Source organism: Canis lupus, chromosome 25 (genome assembly GCF_048164855.1).
Source record: "Canis lupus baileyi chromosome 25, mCanLup2.hap1, whole genome shotgun sequence".
In the NCBI taxonomy this organism is placed as follows: domain Eukaryota; kingdom Metazoa; phylum Chordata; class Mammalia; order Carnivora; family Canidae; genus Canis; species Canis lupus.
The window spans coordinates 39,194,274-39,214,242 of NC_132862.1; the positions used below are offsets into that span (position 1 = coordinate 39,194,274).

At 46.3% G+C, this 19,969-nt stretch overlaps 1 protein-coding gene across 3 annotated transcripts in view; it reads left to right on the top strand.

Annotated features, from left to right (window-relative positions):
- Window positions 1-9,153: 9,153 nt before the first annotated feature.
- VWF (von Willebrand factor) overlaps window positions 9,154-19,969 on the top strand; it is a 137,892-nt gene continuing 127,076 nt past the window's right edge. Inside the window, exons 1-3 of one of the 3 annotated variants that reach the window (XM_072799265.1) lie at window positions 9,154-9,334; window positions 10,521-10,575; window positions 12,055-12,219. In XM_072799265.1, coding sequence (XP_072655366.1) covers window positions 10,521-10,575; window positions 12,055-12,219 — 220 coding nt within the window. In that variant the 5' untranslated portion in view covers window positions 9,154-9,334. Of the gene's footprint in view, window positions 9,335-9,646; window positions 9,720-10,520; window positions 10,576-12,054; window positions 12,220-19,969 lie in introns of those variants that run through there. The other 2 variants (XR_012017789.1, XM_072799264.1) reach the window with 2 other exon arrangements.

A 19,969-nucleotide genomic window follows, 5' to 3' on the forward strand; every position in this document is an offset into this window, starting at 1 on the left:
TTTTATTTTTTTAAAAGAATTTTTTTTAAAAGTTATTTATTTATTTGAGAGAGAGAGAGCACACAAGCAGGGGGAGAGGCAAAGGGAGAGGGAGAAGCAGACTCGCCACTGAGCAGGTAGCCTGATAAGGGGCTTGATCCCAGGACCCCAGATCATGACCTGAGCTGAAGGCAGATTCTTTTTTTTTTTTTTAAGATTTTATTTATTTATTCATAGAGACACACACACAGAGAGAGAGAGGCGGAGACACAGGCAGAGGGAGAAGCAGGCTCCATGCAGGGAGTCCGACACGGGACTCGATTCCGGGTCTCCAGGATCACGCCCTGGGCTGCAGGCGGCGCTAAACCGCTGGGCCACAGGGGCTGCCCCAAGGCAGATTCTTAACTGACTGAGCCACCCAGGCTCCCAGGGCTTTATCTTTGAAATGCAAATTTCAACCATACAGAAAACTGGAAAGGATAATATAGTAGAATGGATACATTGATAATACAGCCAGCTTGGTTTGATCTCTACATGGCTCCATACTTGTCTCATATTTTTGAAATGATTAAATAAATAAAACATATACAAAGAGGGACAGCCCTTTACGTATTGCTCTCTGGATCCCATCTTTGTTCTCCCTAGACGCAGCCACTACCCTGAATTTACTGGTTAACACACCATAAATATGTATGTGTACTTTACTGGTGATTAAACATATTTATAAGCAATAGTATACAGTTTTATTTTACATGGTCTTTAGTTTTACATATATGTCATCATCCTGTAGAGATCCTTGGATATCTGCTTTTATTTCTTGCTCACCATTATTTTGGAATTTATACATGTTGGTACACGCAGCCTAGATAATTTTTTTTAAAGTAGGCTCCACACCCAGCGTGGACCCCGATATGGGGCTGAACTCACAACCTTGAGGTCAAGACTTAAGCTGAGATCAAGATTTTTGTTTTCTTTCTTTCTTTTTTTTTTTTTAAAGATTTTATTTTTTTATTCATGAGAGACACACAGAGGCAGAGACACAGGCAGAGGGAGAAGCAGGCTCCATGCAGGGAGCCCGACATGAGACTCAATCCTGGGATGCCAGGATCACGCCCCGGGCCGAAGGCAGGCGCTAAACTGCTGCGCCACCCAGGAATCCCTGAGATCAAGATGTTGACTGCTGTTTGGCATTTCATAGGATGAATGTACCACAGTTTATTTATTCATGCTGTTAAAGTGTGTTTAGGTTGTTTACACATTTTTGTGATTACATTCAGTGATGCAGGGAAGCATTCTGTGCAAGTTGCTTTGTGCACTTGGATGAAAGTTTCTCCGGGGGATATGCTTAGGAGTATAATTGCTGGGTCACAGGGGAGAGCATCTTTAAATATAATAGCTATTTCCACATTTCTCTCCAAAGTGATACACCATTTGTCCTAACAACAGCAAATAGGAGTTCCAGTAGCCTCACATCCTTGCCAATCTGATGGGTAGATAACTAATTGTGGTATTATTTTGGATTTTCCTGATGACCAGCGGTGTTGAATGATTTTTCATCTGTTTACTGGCCAAACGGGTTTCTTCCTTTCCTGTGAATTGTCTTTCTGTATTACTTGCTGAGTGCCCCTGGGTCGTTTGTCTATTTCTTTTTTTTTTTTTTACTTTAAAAGAATTGAGAAAAAAAAAAAAAGAATTGAGAAATAATTGACATATACAATTATATTAGTTCTAGTATGCAATATAATGATTTGATATTTGTATATATTATGACATGATCACCACAATAAGTCTAGTTAACATCTGACATTGCCCATAGTTACAATTTTTTTTTTTTCTGGTGATGAGAACTTTTAAGATCTACCCTTTCAGCAACTTTCAAATATCCAATACAGTATTCCTTTTTTTTTTTTTGATTTTATTTATTTATTCATGAGAGACAGAGAGAGAGAGAGAGGCAGAGACACAGGCAGAGGGAGAAGCAGGCTCCATGCAGGGAGCCTGATGTGGGACTTGATCCTGGGACTCCAGGATCATGCCCTGAGCTGAAGGCAGGTGCTAAACCATTGAGCCACCCAGGTGTCCCCCCAATACACTATTCTTAACTATAATCACCATGTTGTACATTATACCCCTTGACTTAATGATTTTTTAATAACTGGAAACTCAAATCTTTTGATCTCTTTCACCCATTTTGCCCACCCCCATCTTTTGTACCTGGCTATCACCAGTCTGTTCTCTGTATCTATCAGATTGCCTTTTTTTTTTTTTTTTAAGATTTTATTTATTTATTTAAGAGAGAGAGAGAGAAAAAGAGAGAGAGCATGTGAGCATGATCAGGGAGAGGAGCAGACCGAGAGGGGGAAGCAGACTCCCTGCTGAGCAGGGAGCCCAAACGTGGGGCTAGATCCCAGGACCCTGGGATCATGACCTGAGCCGAAGGCAGACATTTAACTGACTGAGCCACATAGGTGCCCCTGAGCTTGCTTTTTAAATTAGGTTTTCTTTTAGAATCCATATGTGAGATCATAAAGTATTTGTCTTTCTCTGATTTATGTCACTTGGCATAATGCCCTGTCACAGACAGGGTTTCCTTCTCTCTCATGGATGAGAAATATTCCTTTGTGTATATATATCACATCTTCTTTATCCATTCATTCATCAGTGGACACTAGATTGCTTCCATGGTTTGACTATTGTAAATAATGATGCAATGAATACGCATATCTATTTTTGAATTTGTGTTTTCATTTCCTTCAAATAAATGCCTACAAGTGAGATTGCTGGATCATATGGTATTTCTTCCCCCCCCCCCCTTTTTTAATAGGTTTTTGAAGAACTTCTCTGCTGTTTTCCATAGTGGTTGCACCAATTTACATTCCCACCAACAGCACAGGAGGGGTCTCCTCTCTCCTCATTCTCGCCAACTCCTGTTATATCTTATCTTTTTGATACCAGCCTATTCTTTTACTATTGACAATTTTAAATTTGAAGTTGTCTGAATTATTCTTAATCTTTCCTTTCCATATGGATTTTGATCAGCTTGTACAATTTCATGAAAAATCTTGCTGCATTTTGATTGGAATTGCATTTAATTTACAGACTCATTTGAGGATAACTGGTATCTTTACATTATTGTGACTTAATAAGTATGAACACAGTGTGTCTCCCTGTTGCCTTTTCTTTTATGTCTTGTAACACAGTTTATGATTTTCTGCATAAAGGTACATATTTTATGGAATTTCTTTTTTTAAAATAACAATCTATTTCTTATATTGTTTACTTTTATTTTCTTTCAAAGTTTTTTTTTTAGTTTTTCTTTTTTTTTTTAAAAAGTTTATTTTTTTTTTTAGTAATCTCTACACCCAACGTGGGGCTTCACCTCATGACCTAGGGATTAAGAGTTGCATGAGAGTAGCATCCTCCACCAATTGGCCAAGTGCCCCTGGAATTCATTCATTTTTTTTCCTGGAATTCATTCTTAAGTGCCTTACAGTGTTTGTTTTCCTGATAGAGTCATTTTAAAAATTCCATTTTATAATTATATTGGAACATAATAGGTTTTGAAAATTCATCTTGTTTCAGCAAACTGCTGAATTCTTTTTTTTTTTTTTTAGATTTTATTTATTCATGAGAGACACACAGAGAGAGGTAGAGACATAGGCAGAGGGAGAAAATGCAGGGAGCCTGATGCAGAACTCGATCCCAGGACCCCAGTATCAAGACCTTAGCTGAAGGCAGATGCTCAAACACTGAGCCACCCAGGTGTCCTCTTTGGAATTTTTCTATGCAGACAGTGATGTCTTCAAATAATAACTATTTTGCTTCTTCCCTTCAAAGTCATATATATCCTTGAGTTCTTTTAGTGTACTGGCCTGAACGTCTGATCCAATGTTGAAAGCAGTAATGATACTGGGCATCTTTATATTCCAGTTGTTAAAGGGAAAGTGGCTTATAATGTATCATAATTGTGAAGTTTACTATCTTTCTTAGGTCAAGAATATTCCCTTCTTTTAGCAGTTTACTAAGAATTTAAAAAAATTTATGTATTTTAGAGTGCACATGTGAGAGAACACGAGCAGGAGAGGCAGACAGTGCGGGGCAGGGGAGAGAGACAGAGAGACAGAGAATCATAAGCAGATTCTGCACTGAGCACAGAGCCAGATGTGGGGCTGATATGACCCTGAAATCATGACCTGAGCTGAAACCAAAGGTCAGACACTTAACTTACTGAGCCATCCAGGTGCCCCTTACTAAGATGTTTTTGATTACTTGTTTTGTATAAGTGAATATTGTTTACTTTTACCTGAAGCTTTTTTTCACTTTGCCTTATAATTCAATAATTTAAAAAAATGCATTTGGAGCTTATATTATGAAGTGCACGTGAATCTATAATTATTATCTCTTCCTGATGAGTTCAACTTTTTACCAACTTTTTACCAACTTTTTATACTCTTTATGTCTAAAGATGACTTTTATCCTAGGTCAATTTTGCCTGATGGTAGTATAGCCAGCTTTCTCTTGGTTACCAATGATCTTTTGCCTTTTTTTCTTGCTGTCTTTGTGTCTTTATGGTTTAGGTCTTTTGAATGTTGCTGAGTTGTGAACCTTTAAAAAAAAATCCAATATGATAATCCTTCTCTTTACTGCTAATTAACCATGTTTGGATGTTTTGTGCTATCTTAATTCATGCTGTTTGCCCTGCCCTTTTCATGTGTCCCCCCACCCCCCCACCCCGGTCAATCTAGTTTTATTTCCTGTTTTTTCCTCCTTGGTTTGGAAAACTTACATTTAATTCTATTTTTAGTAGCCTCTCTTAAAATTCCAGTATGCATGGTAGCCTTAACCAAGCCTACAGTTATTATCCCTTTCTGTCTCCTGAGCAATTCAAGGATCTTGATATGCTTTCACTCCCATCACCCACTCCTTGTCTTAGGTGCTATTGCTATCTGGTAGTTTGGTTCTATCGTTTTTTTTTTTTTTTTTTTAACTCTTTAAGTAATCGTTGTTATTGTTAATGTTTTATGCAATCACTGCCTGCTCAGATATACCTCTGTATTACCAGTTTCTTGATTTGCCTTTTTTCTGACATTTTCTTTTTCTTTCTTTCTTTTTTTTTTTTCTGACATTTTCTTTCTGGGTTTAATTTCCTTCCTCCTGAAGCACTTTCTTTAGTAGTTCTCTCAGAAAGGTCACCTAATGTTAAACACACTGTCATTTTTCTGAAAAATGTTTCTACTTTCCGCTAACTCTGAATGATAATTTAATTAGGCAGGACAGATGCTGCAGTGCCTCTCCTGAACTTTGTGTGATTCTTCTAGCCCACCAGTGTCTGCACCACTGTGCCTGAGGGCCACAAATCTGGGGGGTTAATACCATCCAGGAGCAGCCCCTGACAATTAGTGATGTGGGTAGGTGTACAAATACCCCTGCTCTCTTGATCCAGGAGTGGGATAATTCTGAGCATGAGACTCACCCTTTCTCCATACTTTTATCACAGGATTAAGTTAAATGTCCCACATGATGGCTGTTCAATAAATATCTTTTATTGCCTGGCCTCCCTTCCTCATGTCACGTCCCCACTTCCCTGCTGGTGTTTCTTTTTCCCCAGATACATTATCTGCACTAACACTCTCAGGACTGGCTTCTGCGGTGCATTCAAGCTAAGGCGTGACATATAGACATCTATACCAAAGGACAGTTTCTCAGCACTTCTCTGGATTTTCTTATTCTATTATGCTTCTTTTTTTTTTTTCTATTATGTTTCTTAACCCATCTCTCATTTGTTCATCTATTTGTCTTTTTGAATAATTTTCTCAGCTCTATCTTCCATCAGTTTTTTTCTTCAGAAATGTATTTTGATTTTTCAGTGAATCTACTATGTATTCTCATTTCTAAAAGTTCTTTCTCAAATCTTCCTTTTGTCTTCGTATCAAATTTGATTCCTTTATGTGTTCAATTCCTGATCTTTAGCCTATGACAGTTTTAACCACTTTGATTTTTTCCATCTCTGTTTGATCATTTTATTATCTGAGGTTCTTGGTGGATCTAATCCTGCTTTTGGTTGTGACTGTCTATTCTTGCTCATGGTGGATTGTTTTCTCAAGTGTTTTAACAGTTGTGATTTTGAGTTAATCCTCTGGAGAGCTTTATCTCTGGATATCGTATGGGACCTGGGAAAAGGATTATATTTTTAGATAGATTTAATTTATTTGTTTCTGCTGGGAGCCCCTGGTATTGGTCCAAGACTTACTTCTGTGTCAACTTCTCAACTCGGGAGTTCCAGGACTGTGTGGTGATGACAATTTGAACCCAAAAACTCCATGAGTGTGGGCCCATGGCTACAGATTCTGGAGAAAGACTTTATTTTCCCATCACTAAAACCAATGGAGATAGACAAGATCCTTTTCCATGTTGGTGGCAGGGACTTTTCCTGATCCATCCTTTGGAAGATTCCCTTTCAAATATCAGTTTTATGCCGGGGTCTTGCCCAGAGCTCTACCTGGGTCAGGCCCAGAGCCTCATTTTGTATTCTTTTTTTTTTTTTTTTTTTTTTAATTTTTTATTTATTTATGATAGTCACACACAGAGAGAGAGAGAGAGAGAGAGAGAGAGGCAGAGACACAGGCAGAGGGAGAAGCAGCCATGCACTGGGGGCCCGACGTGGGATTCGATCCCGGGTCTCCAGGATCGCGCCCTGGGCCAAAGGCAGGCGCTAAACCGCTGTGCCACCCAGGGATCCCTCATTTTGTATTCTTGCAGAGCTTAGCCTCAAGCCTGGATGGTACCTGGACTCACTAACCTTGTAGACTGGTACCATTTCCTGCTCATGGGGATCCTTGATCTTTGGAGATATCCATTATTCTGCTCCCAGGTTAGCTGTGTGTTTAAAAAGTATTTGGAGGCGCCTGGGTGGCTCAGTGGTTGAGCACCTGCCTTCGGCTCATGATCCTGGGGTCCTGGGATCGAGTTCTACATCAGGCTCCCTGCATGGAGCCTGCTTCTCCCTCTGCCTGTGTCTCTGCCTCTCTCTGTGTGTCTCTCATGAATAAATAAATAAATATTTTTTTAAAAAGTATTTTTCTGGATGTCTGGGTGGCTCAGTGGTTCAGCATCTGCCTTTGGTTCAGGGTGTGATCTGGGGTTCTGGGATCAAGTCCTGCATCAGGGTCCTTGTGTGGAGCCTGCTTCTCCTGTATCTGCCCCCCCTCTGTGTTTCTCATGAGTAAATAAAATATTTTTAAAAAAGTATTTGTCATATGTAACACAATGTTTAAAGATATTTCACAGTGGGCAGATTTCCAGGTTTATCTAGCCAAAAAAAAAAAAAAAAAAAAAAAAAAACCCAGCTGGAAGTGGAAATCCTTCAGTATCTTTTCCACTCTATCATACGAATTCTACCTCTACCACCATTTTCTTCCTCAGGAACATTCATCCTCCTCTCCTGGGTGGTAGAGGGAGTGGTGGAGTGTGAGGCACGTGTGTGGGGAGGGGGGTGTTTGGGGATGGGTGGTCCCCAGAGTCTTAGGGTAAGTGGTAACCACACATGAGAAGCAGTGAGGTGGGCCTCCTTTGTTGAGTGTTTCTGAGTCGGCCTGTCACAGTGCCTGGATCCCCACCCTGAGAGAGTCACCTTCCTCCTCTATTTTATCAGCTACCTCTTTTAGCAGGAATGAGTTTAGCAGATTAGGCTCTTACAAATGGGAGATTGGTGTATATGTGTGTGTGGTATGTATGTGGCACATGTACGTATGTGGTATGTGTATATATGTGCATGTGGTGTTGTGTGTGGTGTTGTGTGGGTGTTTGTGAAGTATGGGTAATGTATGTAGTGTGTGGTACATGTGGGTGTGGTATGTCTGGTATGTGTGGTGTGGTATGTATGATATATGTGTGCATATAGCGTGTGTGTGCGTGGCGTGTGCGTGTGTGGTGTATATGTGTATGGCGTGTGTGATATGTATGGATGGTATGTGTATGTGCATGTGCTGTGTGTGCATTCTGTGGGGTGCGTGTATGTATGTGGTAATGTGGTGTATGTGTATGATGTGTGTATGTTTGTTGTATGTGTGCTGTGTGTATATGCATATGGTGGTATGTGTGTTTGTGTGGTGTGGGTAGTGTATGTATGCAGTGTGTATGTGATGTCATGTGGGTATGGGTGTGGTGTATGTGTTGTGTGTATGCTCTATGTGTATGGGTGGCATATGTGGTATGTGTGGTACATGTGGTATGTGCATGTAGTGCGTATGTATGTGGCATGTGCATATATGTGGTATGTGTGTGATAGGCATGTATGTGGTGTGTGTGCACGTGTGGTGTACATGGTGTGAGTGTGTGATGTGTGTGTGGTGTAGGTAGTGTACGTGGTACGTATGTGATGTGTGGCTATGCATGTGGTGTGTCACGTGCGGTGTGGTGTGTGTAAATATGTGCACGTGATATGTGTATATGCGGTATGCACATATGTGTATGTGCATGTGGGGTGTGGTGGCTGTCTGGTATGTGCATGTGCGCGTGGGGCGGCGGTGTGTGGGGGGGGTGTGCGGGAGGCCAGGAGGAGTCAGGCACCAGCAGCGGGAGGAAGCGTCTGCGGGGAGGACGAGAACGAAGCCCGCCGGGCCATCGTTTTCCAAAGGCCTGGGCTTGGGAGCAGGCCCCTCACGGAGTCGGCGGCGAATGGCCACCAGGACGCGCAGGGCCTGTTTTCGTCAGGGCCAGGACTGCATCATTCATACCTCAGCATGGGCAGGAAGCATTATTTCTCTTCTCTCTGCAAACACAGCGGCTAATTTGGCTCAGGTTGAGGTGTTTTTCCAAACTTCCCCGGTGTCTGGCCTTGGAAGCCGGATCCAGGAGCCGTTGGAGGGGGTCCGGGTTCTCCCCCTGCCCCGGGGACAGCCAGCCTTCCCGGTCATCCCCTGCGTGTGGACGTCTCTGCGTGGGGAGGACCAGGGTTGGGGTGCGGGGGGGCGTGGGGAGGCCGAGGCCCCTCATTATGGCAGCTGTCCGAGGTCTCCCACCAAACTTTTCAAAGCCTTATCGGCTTGGAGGTATTCCTAATACCGTTTCCGTTCATTGTTTCCTGTTAGTAATTAGCAGGAGGCCAATCCCTGCGGTGGCGGCCCAGGGCTATTGTGGTGGGGAAGGAGGGGGTTGGTGGACGTCACCACTGGGCTTTATCTCCCCTGGCCGCGGGCGTGCAGCCCCTGGGTCACTTAGCAGCGGGACAGGCCAGAGGCGCAGCGTCCGGGTCGGCCTCAGCTGCTGGGAGCATGGCCTAGGCCGGTGGCGCTGTCGTGCGGCCACCTTCCCAGCGGACCTTCGAGATACCTGTTGGCCCCGCTTGCAGGGAAAGGTCTGGTCTTTTGGGAGCAGGACTGGCTGAGTTGGGGGAGGAAGATCAGGACTGGTCTCAGCCCCTGGGGAAGAAGGGGTGTCCTCTGTCCCGGGGCTGGAAGGGCTTGTTTGGAGGGTGATCCAAAGCCAGGGACCACCCTTAGGCCGGCTCTTCACTTGTCATTGGGGTGTCCTGTGGCTGCTTCCGTGCATGCCCGGCTTACCGCTTGTGATACTTGATGTGGCAAGCCTGGAATGGGTTTTGCTCTCACGTCTGGGTGTCTTCTGGGAGCAGCTTGATCTACCTGTGTGTTGGGAGGTTGTAGAGGGTCACCTGCTCTGAGGCCACGACGTGACTATCCCTGACGTTGAAGTGTTCCTCTCACAGGCGAATGACAGATCGGGTTTGTCTCTTTTTGGTTGGTTGGATGAGGAATTGGGTAGGAAAGGAACCCCGGCCCAGCAAATCTCAGGTGATAGATTCTGTACCCATTTAACAACGTTTTCAAGAGGAGAGGGCTGTGGCAGGGGCGCTAAGGGGTTGGAGTGTGCTCTGCAGCCAGGGTCAACGGTCTCTCTCCGGAGAGGGGCACGCTATGGGGGGCCTTGCCTGGGCCTGGGGCTACCAGACTCCTGTTCATTCATCAGCTCATTGCCTGAGCCGCTCCTCCGGGCTGGCACTAGGCCACGTGCTCATGGTATAGCGCTGGGGACTGACCCGCAAATCTGGTTGTTGAGCGTTCTCCATGTGTGGGTGCCTGTGGTGGGAGCAGAAGCATGAGATAGCTCCTTCTCTCCAGTTTGCTGCCAGGCGTGGAAGGATGAAGAGGCAGGAGGGAATTAGGTGCGTGTCAGCTCCTAGCTGGTGCAGGAGTGCGGGGTAATGAGGGGCCAGGCTGGCCTGGAGGCATAGAGAGGAGAGGCAGAGATTTCCTCCTCTGTCTGGGCTCTGGGACTACGGTTTGGGGAAAGGCATCTGGGATCTGGCTCACAGTGATTCTTATTCTTGGGCCTGGTCCTGGCTGGGAGCTTTTTTTTGGGACCAGCACTCCATGTTCAAGGGCAAACAGGGGCCAGTGAGGATCAATCTTTTTTCTTGCTTTAAAAAAAAAAAATTCTTCCCACTTTGCACACGGACAGTAGTACATACCAGTAGCTCTCTGCGAGGACAGTGATCACTAATCATTTCTCCTGCTTCGTGGCAGATGAGTCCTACCAGACTTGTGAGGGTGCTGCTGGCTCTGGCCCTCATCTTGCCAGGTAGGTACCAAATTGCTTCCATTCTTTACTCCTGCCTCAGGGCCATTTGGAATAACTCCCTTTCAGCAATCAGCAGGTGTGTCTGGAGCTCACCTGTGTGGCCACCCTGGGTTAGGCTTGTGTTGGGCCTGCCAGAGTCACTGGTTAACTCCTCTCTTGAAGCTTCTTCAGAGCCCCCTGCCCCTGGCTTGTTTTCCCCAAGGAGCAGGTCCCTGCAAATGCCTACTCTGATTGGACAATTAAGAAGCACAAGGGCCACACAAGAACAGTCCTCTATGACGGGGCTGCAGGCTGGGAAAGAAGGAATCTAAGACTTGGATAGAGATTGCTGAGGTCATCTAGTTGAACCTCTCAGAGTACAGACAAAGAGACTGAGGGTCAGAGAGGAAAAACAAATGCTCCAAAGTCACATAAAGCAAAGTTAAGAGGTCAGTTCTCCTTGGTCCCAGGCCACTACTCTTTCACTGGACTACACTGCCTTATTTCCCCTGCTGAGATACTGAGTCTATGAATGGCAAGAGGGACCCTTCTCTGTCCCCACTTAGACCACTCAGGGCCAGCAATATCCAGCCTGCTGCTCACAATGTAGAGTGGAGAAAAATGTACATTTTTCATAACTTCTACATCTTCTGACTAGGTGAGTCCTCTGCCAGTGGATCCAGAAAACTTAGAAATTTATTCTTTGGTGCCATACCTGATGACAACACACACACACACACACACACACACAGCCGGTGGGGAAGTGGCAGGAGGAGTGGCTAACTCCTAGGAGTTAGCATGTGGCCCTAAGGGAGATAACACTTCATAGATTCTATGAGTTGAACACACATACTAATTTATTTGAATATAAACTCTTCAAGATATACTAGAAGATTTATGTATAAGGATGCTCATTACAATCTACTTATGTTAAAAAAATTTGGAAAAATGCTAACAGTAGGAAGTCACACTGTATATATTTAGATGCAAAATATACTATAGTCACTACAAATCATGTTTTGCAAGTATACAAAAATGGTATGACAAATTCTTTACAATCCATTGAGAAACAGACGGGTTATACAGTTTGTATGGGATAATTACAAATAAGTAAAAAATCTGTAATTGTATATATGCTGTGAGATAGAAAGAGAAAACTAATATGTTACCTCTAGTTATTGCTGAATGTTGGTAACATAACTATCCTATTTGTATTTTTCTTCTGTATTCTTCAAGTTTTCTCTGATAAGCATGTATTAACATTTTAAATCAGTAACTAAATGTCTCAAAATAAATAGATATCCTGTAGAGCTGTTACTTTATTATTGCTATGATTCCTCGGTGATTTTTGAGGGCCTAAAGCAACAACTTTAGTCTTGTTTAGGATGGAAAGTACTTCCCTACAGCCCAATTTTTATCCGACACAGCCTGATTTCTATAAGGCGGGAGTGGGTTGGGCTGATGATCCCAGATGTGCTCACCTGCAGTCTCTCCCTCCAGGGAAACTTTGTACAAAAGGGACTGTTGGAAGGTCATCGATGGCCCGATGTAGCCTCTTCGGAGGTGACTTCATCAACACCTTTGATGAGAGCATGTACAGCTTTGCGGGAGATTGCAGTTACCTCCTGGCTGGGGACTGCCAGGAACACTCCGTCTCACTTATCGGTGAGTCCGGGGCACTGAAGTGGGGGGATCCAGAGCAGGTGTCAGCTAAGCTCAACCCTAGGGCGAGGGCTGTGAGGGTATTCTGATGACAGCGCCTGAGCTTGCAGATTCCTGCAGAAGCACAGACGGGAATGGCCTTTCTATGACCTAGAGCTTCCCTCCAGGTCTCTCTCTTGGGAGCCTGGTGGGGTGGAGAGAGTCTTCATGTCTTTCCAGTGGTTGTGTCCATTGCTTTGTGTCCAGCTGGTGCTCTGGGAGCTGTAAAACATCAAGAAAAACGATGAACCAGAAGATGCTCCATAACACACAGAGTTCCTGGCACTTGGGAGGGGTCATTGCCACATTCTTGGTGGAATTCAGGGTACCTAGCGATGTTGATTGAGCACCTCATGTGCTCCTGGAGGAGTGCTGGTATGGTGTCTGCATTACCTCTGCACCCCACGGTGGTTCTGAGATGTGCATATGGGTGCAGCCCCCTGTTTTACAAATGAAAAGTCCAGCCTGAGGAGGTGGCATGATCCTGCCAAGGGTTGACAGTTAAAAAAAGCAAGAGCTGGATTTTGATCTGCACTTGTCAGGATGCATCAATGTTCTTCTGCACTAAGGAGAGAGGGTGCTCTCCAGGGCTAGGAGTGGGGCTGGAGGTGGTGGTGGAAGATTGTGGTTTAGTGATCTTCACACTGGGAATGGATCAGATGTGTGTGACGTGTGAGTGAGGATGCTGCAGAACCTAGCAAAGACAGAGTCTGCAGCCTCGGGGAGATGATGTGGCAATGGAAGACCCATGTTGTTAAAGCAGTTTTTCATGACTGTTGGTAAAGAGAGTCAGGAAGGCTTTATTCAGGAGGGGCCATTGCCATGAGGGGGGTGCAGTAGGGGAGAGACATGAGGGCTCCACTCCAAATATAACAAGACCACGTGGGGACTTACAGCCAAGGAGCTGGGTGCGGCGGGGTGGTGGTGGTGGTGGTGTCAGTGGATGGAAAATCAAAGGGGAACACATCGGGGAAAACATCTGGATAAGCCCGCCTGATAGGGTTCTTGCTGAAGGCGGGCTGGGGTGATAAGATATTGAGGAGGGGTGTGAGGAACTGGTCAGATATTAAGGATGAGGGATTTTTGATAAACTGACCCAGCAAGATTCTTACTAAACTGAACTAATCAGACCAAGGACAAAGCCTAAGGTGGGGACCTAACTGAGAGGTGGGCTCAGAGGAGCCCAATTCAGGTTTGGTCAAGGTATGTTTTTGTCAACACTCAGACCCTTACCCAGATGCAGGCAGGAGGGCTCTAGGGGCGGTCACTGCACTGGTCTCCCAGGCTGGATGCAGCCCTCGGTGCTCAGTGCACGGTGGGCTGTCTGGTTGCTGCGTGGTCTGACAGCTGCTGTAACTAGGAGGCTCCCCTGCTTCTCTGGCTGCTCCTTATGCCTTCGCCACCTGCCCTACCTCTGCTAGAAACTCTGTCTCAGTGTGAATTCAGTGGCCCCAAATTCACTAGGCTGCAATTGTTCCTCCTCCACCATGAGGAGGAGGAAGGACCATGTCCCACTCATCTTTGTTTCCTGGTGCTTGGCTCACTGGGGTCTCTGGCAGCCCTGACCATGGGGGTTCACAAAGCCCGGTGCCGTGTTGTATTGAAGAGCCTCCCTGATTTCATGAAAAGCATGGCATGGGAGGAGCCTTGGGGGAGGGGTTCTGTTGGGCAGAAAGGACAGAGCAGGGTGTGTGTGTGTGTGCTGCATGCAGGGGTGACAGCCTGAGTGCAGGGAGGAGGCTGGAGGGGTGGATGACCTCTCACGGCAGCCCGGCAGCCCCACGGGGAGGTGAGTGTGGCTTGCACCAGGTTCTCAAACAACCTGTGTCAGGATCGCTGCAAGAGCTGGTGAGAAACAGGTTGCTGGGCTCCATCACCAGAGTTTTTGAGTCAGTGGATCTGGAGTAGGGACTGAAATGTTCATTTCTTTCTTTTTTAAGATTTTATTTATTTATTCAGAGAGAGAGGCAGAGACATAGGCAGAGGGAGAAGCAGGCTCCCTATGGGGAGCCTGATGCCGGACCCAATCTCAGGACTCTGGGATCATGACCTGAGCCAAAGGCAGACGCTCAACCACTGAGCTGCCCAGGTGCCCCTGAAATGCTTATTTCCTTTTTTTTTTTTTTTTTTTTTTTTAAAGATTTTATTTATTTATTCATGATAGTCACAGAGAGAGAGAGAGAGGCAGAGACACAGGCAGAGGGAGAAGCAGGCTCCATGCACCGGAGCCCGATGTGGGATTCGATCCCGGGTCTCCAGGATCGCGCCCTGGGCCAAAGGCAGGCGCCAAACCGCTGCGCCACCCAGGGATCCCGAAATGCTTATTTCCAATAAGTTCCCAGTTGCCTGCTGCTGCTGCTGCTGATTTGGGGACGAGACTTTGAGAAGCATGGGGCTGGGGAATAGCAGGAAGAAAGGCTGGGTCAGGGGGTGAGACTGACGGCCTGATAGGGAGTTTGTTCCTCGATTCAGCAGCAGTGAGGAGCTAGTCTAGTGAAGAGGGAAAGGCTACTTTGCCAAATATGGTCCAGAAAGTGAGAAAGGCAATAGGTAGGGTGGTCTTGGCCATGATAACCAGGCAAGGAATGTGAAAAGGACCACAGATATCCTTAGCGCACGACAAATGGAGAAAGTCATTCAGAATACTGAACTTACCCTCCACCCACCCCTTGCTTTAGAGGCAGCAACTGGGTAGTGACTCAAGAGAGCAATTGTGGAGAAAAAGCAACCCCTCACCTTCCCTGGGAGGCTCAGGACCAAGCCCCTCCTGCCTCAGGTGGCCCCAATATTTATTTTAAGTGGATTTCTGTACCTTCAAAATCATAGTGTAGTTACAGCAACATGATCTTCAGGGCATGATGCTAAATGAAATAAGAGAAAAATACTGTATGATCTCACTTCTATGTGGCATCTAGAAAAGAAAAGAAAAACAAAACCCAAACTCTTAGAAGAAGACATCAGATTTGTGGTTATCAGAGGCAGGTAATGGGTGAAGGGGGATTGGATACAGGTGGTCAAAAAATACAACCCTCCATTTCTAAGATAAGTCCTGGAGATGGGATGTACAACATGATGACCAGGGCTAACACTGCCATGTGGTGTACAAAGCTCCTAAGGGAGCAAGTCTTAAAAGTTCTCATCACAAGGCAAACACCATTTCTTCCTTTTTAATTTCCCAATTAAAAAAAAAAAAAACACAACCCACAACCCAGAGTGGCTTCTTGTATCTCCATAAAATATCCAAAAGGTCCTGGAGATAATATCTAAGATTAATTTATTTTTTAAAAATTAACATTTTTATTTTCAGCTAATTGTGGATTCAATGCAGTTATAAAAACAAAACACAACAACAGTTTACCCTTCATTGGTAACATTGTGCAAAACTATACTCAAATATCACAACTAGGAAATTGACATTGAAACCATCTTCTGATCTTTCTATGTGTTCTTAGTTCCACACATCTTAAAAAAATCATAGAGGGGTTCCATACAGGCCTCTTACATAAGACCCCTTCTCTAAGATGAGTCTGGGCTATCAGTGGGAATAGAGGATTAGGAGTGACAGGAGAAAAGATTTTGAAGGACAAGTGACACCCTCTCCACTGTGCGGCTTCTGGCTTCAGGAGACTTTCTGGGAAGGGGGACTATATGGAGACACTAGGGGTTGCTGTCTTGACTCCAGCGGCAGACTCCTTATCCTGGAGGTGGATTTGAAACAAGGTGTAATGAAATCTAAAACCCCACTCCGGACCCCTCCCCATTCAGGGTACGCCTCACAGGCAGGGAAACTTAGGCTGTCACTGTCACCTCCTCCAGGAAGCCCCCTGACCACTCTGGCTCAGTCCAGCTCTGGGCTCAACCACTCGTGGGGGTGGGGACCGATTGTTTTCCATCCCCTAGCAGGTGGTGGCTCTGCCCCCAGTGGAAAAGGAAGCTTAGAAAGAGCCACAGTTACAGTCAGAAAACCATGCACTGGTCTTGGCTCCCCCTGTTCACTGAGTCCTTAGGGAAGTGGGCATGCATCCTAGCTCCCACCACCTCATCTTTAAGATGGAGATACTGTGAGAATCAAGGGAGAGAAAGTGTGAAGTGTTACCCCAATATTAGTGATTGAAAGTAGCCACCTTAACACAGGGTGTCCAATTGTTGGACGTGAACATGGTGGGCCATGGGGCCACGGGGCCCTGGAGGCTGTGTCTGTCAAGGTCAGGGGGACATTAGCTTGGGTTTGTGTCTGAGGCCTGGCGTTTCTGCCCATCCTTTTTGGGGTTTCAGAGAGAGAGAGAGCACAAGCAGGGGGAGAGGCAGAGGGAGAAGCAGACCCTCTGCTGAGCAGGGAGCCAGCTGCAGGGCTCGATCCCAGGATCCTGGGGTCCTGACCTGAGCTGAAGGTGGACACTTCACCCTCTGAGCCACCCAGGAGCCCCTGTGTTGTTCTTAAAACAACTTGTCAGCTGTCAGTTTTCTGGCAGGTAATTGGCCTAAAGCAGGCTTCAAATCTTCAAAGATTTTATTTATCTATTTGAGAAAGAGATGGTTCAAGAGAGCATGAGTGAGGGAGAGGGGCAGAGGGAGAGGGAGAAACAGAGTCCCCACGGAGCAGAGAGTCTGATGTGGGCCTCGAACCCAGGACCCAGGGATCATGACCTGAGCCAAAGGCAGCCACTTAGCAGACTAAGCCACCCAGGCAGTCCTGGGTTAATCACACTTTAACGCAGATTCATTTAATTCCTACCAAAATTCATGCTGCTAACATCAGAGAGAATGGGTGGTTACTTTTGTATTTTTGGTGCTGCTGGTGGTGAGAGTGTTGGGAAGAGAGGAGTAATCTGAGGAGGCTGGGGCTGGGGAGGGTGGGTTGGCACTGCTGCTTCCAGGGCCCGAGGCACCAGGCACCAGGGTCAGGCACGCTTAACATGACACTTCCAATTTACACGTGCATGTCTGTCCTCACATACACCTCTGCCCCATTGTTCTCCAATGACATCCTGTTTCCTTGCTTCCAAATCACAGATTTCCATTCCTCTAGAGGGCTTGTGGACCTTGTTCACATCCTGGGTAAAGTGTTTATGTCTAAGCATGAAGGACCACCTGGTGCAAAGGGAAAGAGCCTTTCCTTGATCCTGGCTCTTGGTCGGGGCAGGTCCAGGCAGGCCACGGCCACAGGTCCCGCGGCCCACAGGTCCAGGAACCAGGCACAGGGACCACTGGAGTCCTGATGCCCACTGCTCAGAGACTGCTCTTCCCAAGGCAAGCTGCAGGATCTGGTTCCAAGCCAGCCCAGAGAGAGCCGTAGAACAACCAACCCGTGTTGAGTCACTTACCCAGAGGACCCTTAGTTTCCATATTAGTAAATGACGCTATTAGACCAGATCCCTGTTTTTTGGCATTTGTAACATGATCACCTGCATTAGAATCGCAGGCGTGGAGGTAGAGTGTTTGTTAGAAATGCACATTAGTGATTTTCGCGTTCTAAAGTCCAGGAAAGCACCAGATCTGACCCTGGTTCTAGCTGCCAGCTCGCTACCCAGTACATGTCCCATCCAACATGTGGGGGAAAGCCTTGCTCCCTCACTTAGTCCCCTCGGTCACTGAGTTCATGAGGCCAGACCAGAGACAGCGCCATGGGGAGAACTTCCCTGGTTTGCTCTGGCCTCTTGTGGGGGACACCCAGCCCATTTCTCTCAATGGTTATAGGAAGCGCTAACCTGTTTGTCTACAGAGTCCCTCCTGGGCTCACTGGCAATTTATAAGCTCGTTGTCTTGATGGCTGTACATCATCAGATCCTCCCCTGCGTTCTGCAGGGAGGGAAGGAAGCAAATAAAATATAAGGCTAATCCGGAGTTCCCTCCTGTATTAGTGGTTAACTCAATCCAGAGTACTCAGAGGCCCCGTTAGGCAGCTTTGTGTTTCAAAAGGAGATTTAGACTTGGAGTCAGGAAACCTGGGGATGGGCTCTGCCTCATGTTAACAGCATAAACCAATGGTTCTCAACCAGGTTGATTTTTCTCCTAGAGGACATTTGGCAGGATCCGGAGACATTTTGGATTGTCACAATTTGGGAGTGGATGCTATTGTCATTGAGTGGCTGGAGGTTGGTGTTCCTGCTAATTAGCCTGCCATACACCAGAAGGCCCCACCACACAGAGGTGCCTGGCCACAAATGTCACTCTTGCTGGGGTGGACAAACCATGTTGTCAATTTAGGCTTCAGTTTCTCTATCTCTACATCAGTGTTTTTCAAAGTGAGTCATAACATATGGATTTAAAATTAATGGGTGTAACCAGCATTTAAAGAAATTAAATGGAATAGAATAGAAAACCTTAGGTGTCAGAGGGCACGGCACATGAAAGGGTAAGGGATGTGAAACGTATGGGTGTGTGCATATTGGGTCATGAAGTAAACTGCGTTTTTACTTTGCTTTCTGGGCAAAAACGTTTTGTCTTTTTATTTTTTTAAAAGCTTTTATTTGACAGAGAGATAGAGTAGGAGAGCGCAAGCAGGGGGTTGGCAGAGGAAGAAGGAGAAATAGGCTCCCCATTGAGCAGGCAGCCCGATGCAGGAGTCGATCCTGGGACCCTGTCCTCAGTGGTTGCTTAACCAACTGAGCCACCCATGGGAGAATGAGCAAGAAGGTTTTTAAAGCCACCTGTTTAGACCATCCCCCAAGAGTTTTCCTGCTGCCATACTGTTTCTCTCTCTCTCTCTCTCAAAGATTTTTATGTTTAAGTAAACTCTACACCCAGCATGGAGCTTGAACCCACGACCCTCAGATCCGGAGTTGCATGCTCTACCAACTGAGCCAGCCAGGTACCCCCATGGTGTGTTTTTCTGTATTGAAGTCTTCTCCAGGTCACATTTCCAAAAATCTCCTTGCTGCCCACCTGCTTTGGGTGTGGAGTGACTGCTCTTAGGGCCTCCCTCTGATGTCCAGTGTCAGGAATCCTGCAGGCTCTTCATAGTGTAGTGCCTGCCCCCTTCGCACTGTCCCCTGGACAAGTGATGATCCTGGGCAGCCAGCCACCCCCTTCCCCTGACAGGCGCAGCCTCACACAGTCTCTGTTCAGCAATGCTCCCTGGCTTCCCAATGTTGATCTTTCCTGGGCACATAGAGCCAGCTCTTCAAATACTTAAACCAGCGCCTGGTCTGAGAGTCCCAACTGTCTCACCATTCACTGGCTCTGTGATGATGGGCAAGTTATCCCGAGGGTAGCCACCTGGGTGGATCCAAGTCCCACTACCAGTGGGGACAGGCTGCCTTTATTATTTATTTGCAAAGAGTGGGGGCTCCCATGCACCCCCACACAGTGGGAGCCTTTCACCCTTACAGGGATAGTGAGCTTGGCTTTCCTAGGGCACCTGCCCTCCATGGAGCAAGCGACTATTTGGGTGATTCTACACCCTCGAAAGCTCTGACAGCTGCAGGGTGGTGGCTCACCCCAAGCTGCCTGGTTGCATCCAGAGCGTTTCCTACCCACCCTCCAGCTACATGCTCCCTGGCTGACTTGCTCTCCAGAGCCTTTTGGAATCCTCGTGAGAGGATGGGAGAGCCTGCAGGAGAGGCACATGGGGATTCCTCTCATTTCTAGGAAGGAGATGCCTTTGGCTCAGAGGCAACATATTGGCTGAAGTTAACCCGGTGAAGCAGGGACAGGACTGCCTGTCCATCTGCTCTGTGACACTGGCCATGGAGGGCAAGGAAAATCACATTGA